The 1,082-nt window shown below is 61.5% G+C and overlaps 1 protein-coding gene across 1 annotated transcript in view; it reads right to left on the minus strand.

Moving 5' to 3' along the window:
- The window catches only part of YLPM1 (YLP motif containing 1), a 29,021-nt gene extending 28,250 nt beyond the window's left edge, over window positions 1-771 (minus strand). Inside the window, exon 1 of the mRNA XM_018574849.1 lies at window positions 350-771. Within this exon, the coding sequence (XP_018430351.1) occupies window positions 350-724 (375 nt within the window). The 5' untranslated portion in view covers window positions 725-771. The remainder of the gene's footprint in view (window positions 1-349) is intronic.
- Window positions 772-1,082: the final 311 nt, after the last annotated feature.

Raw genomic sequence — 1,082 nt, forward strand, 5'->3', positions numbered from 1 at the left:
TCCAACCCCACACGCTACGGACCCGTCCAACCCCACACGCTACCCCATCGCCCATCCAACCCCACACGCTACGGGCCCATCGCCCATCCAACCCCACACGCTACGGACCCGTCCAACCCCACACGCTACCCCATCGCCCATCCAACCCCACACGCTACGGGCCCATCGCCCATCCAACCCCACACGCTACGGGCCCATCGCCCGTCCCCATCCATTATACCAGGGGTATGCCAGATCATGTTGCTGTCACAGGGTCCCCTCACTCAGGACTCCAGGGGACCGTAGTACCATCACTGGGGACCCCTGCACAGTATCCCCCCCCCATGCCCGGGGGCACTTCATGACTTACCTCCAGCGAGGGTGTGTTGGTGGGGGGTCCTCCATCGGGTGGGGGTGGTGGTGGAGGCTGTTGATCGGTGGTGGGGGGAGGTGGAGGCGGGTTTTCAGTGTCCGGTGGCAGTGAGGGGGATTGATACCCCGGAGGGGGCACATTATGGCTGTATGGGGGAGGGTAGGGGTAGGACTGTCTAGGAGGGTAATATGGTCTGGGGGGGACGGGTGCCCCCACAGGTAGAACACTCTCCATTTGTCTCTGGTGCATCCTCTGAAGCTGCTCCAGCTGGGCCATGTGCTGGTCGCGGAAGCTCTGGAGGCCCTGGTCCGGCGCGGGGGCCGCTGTGTAACCGGAGGGGCCGCCATACCGGGGAGTCCATCCCGAGAACATGGCGCAAGGCCGCACACACTCTGCTCGGAGATCTGACGTCACACCGCCTGCGCAGACGCAGTTCGGCTCACGTGACTAGCCAAAATGAGGCGGGATCTTCCCACCGCGCATGCGCGGCGGCCATATAGCTGCTCCACGGCCCTCCGGCCGCCATCTTGCTCCTCTCAGCTTTGTGGAGGGATGGCAGTCTCCTTTGTTTGGGGAAGAGGCGGGGGCCCATCCGGCCAGTAATGACGAGAATATTAGGAAAGAGATGATAAGGCCGAGAAATGTGACTTCCGGATCACCATTTAAAATGAATAGAAGAAAGCTCAATGGCCAATCACAATCTATATTCTACACATGACCCCAGGGTAGT

This window comes from Nanorana parkeri, unplaced genomic scaffold, assembly GCF_000935625.1.
Source record: "Nanorana parkeri isolate BGI_ZX_2015 unplaced genomic scaffold, ASM93562v1 scaffold3287, whole genome shotgun sequence".
NCBI lineage: Eukaryota > Metazoa > Chordata > Amphibia > Anura > Dicroglossidae > Nanorana > Nanorana parkeri.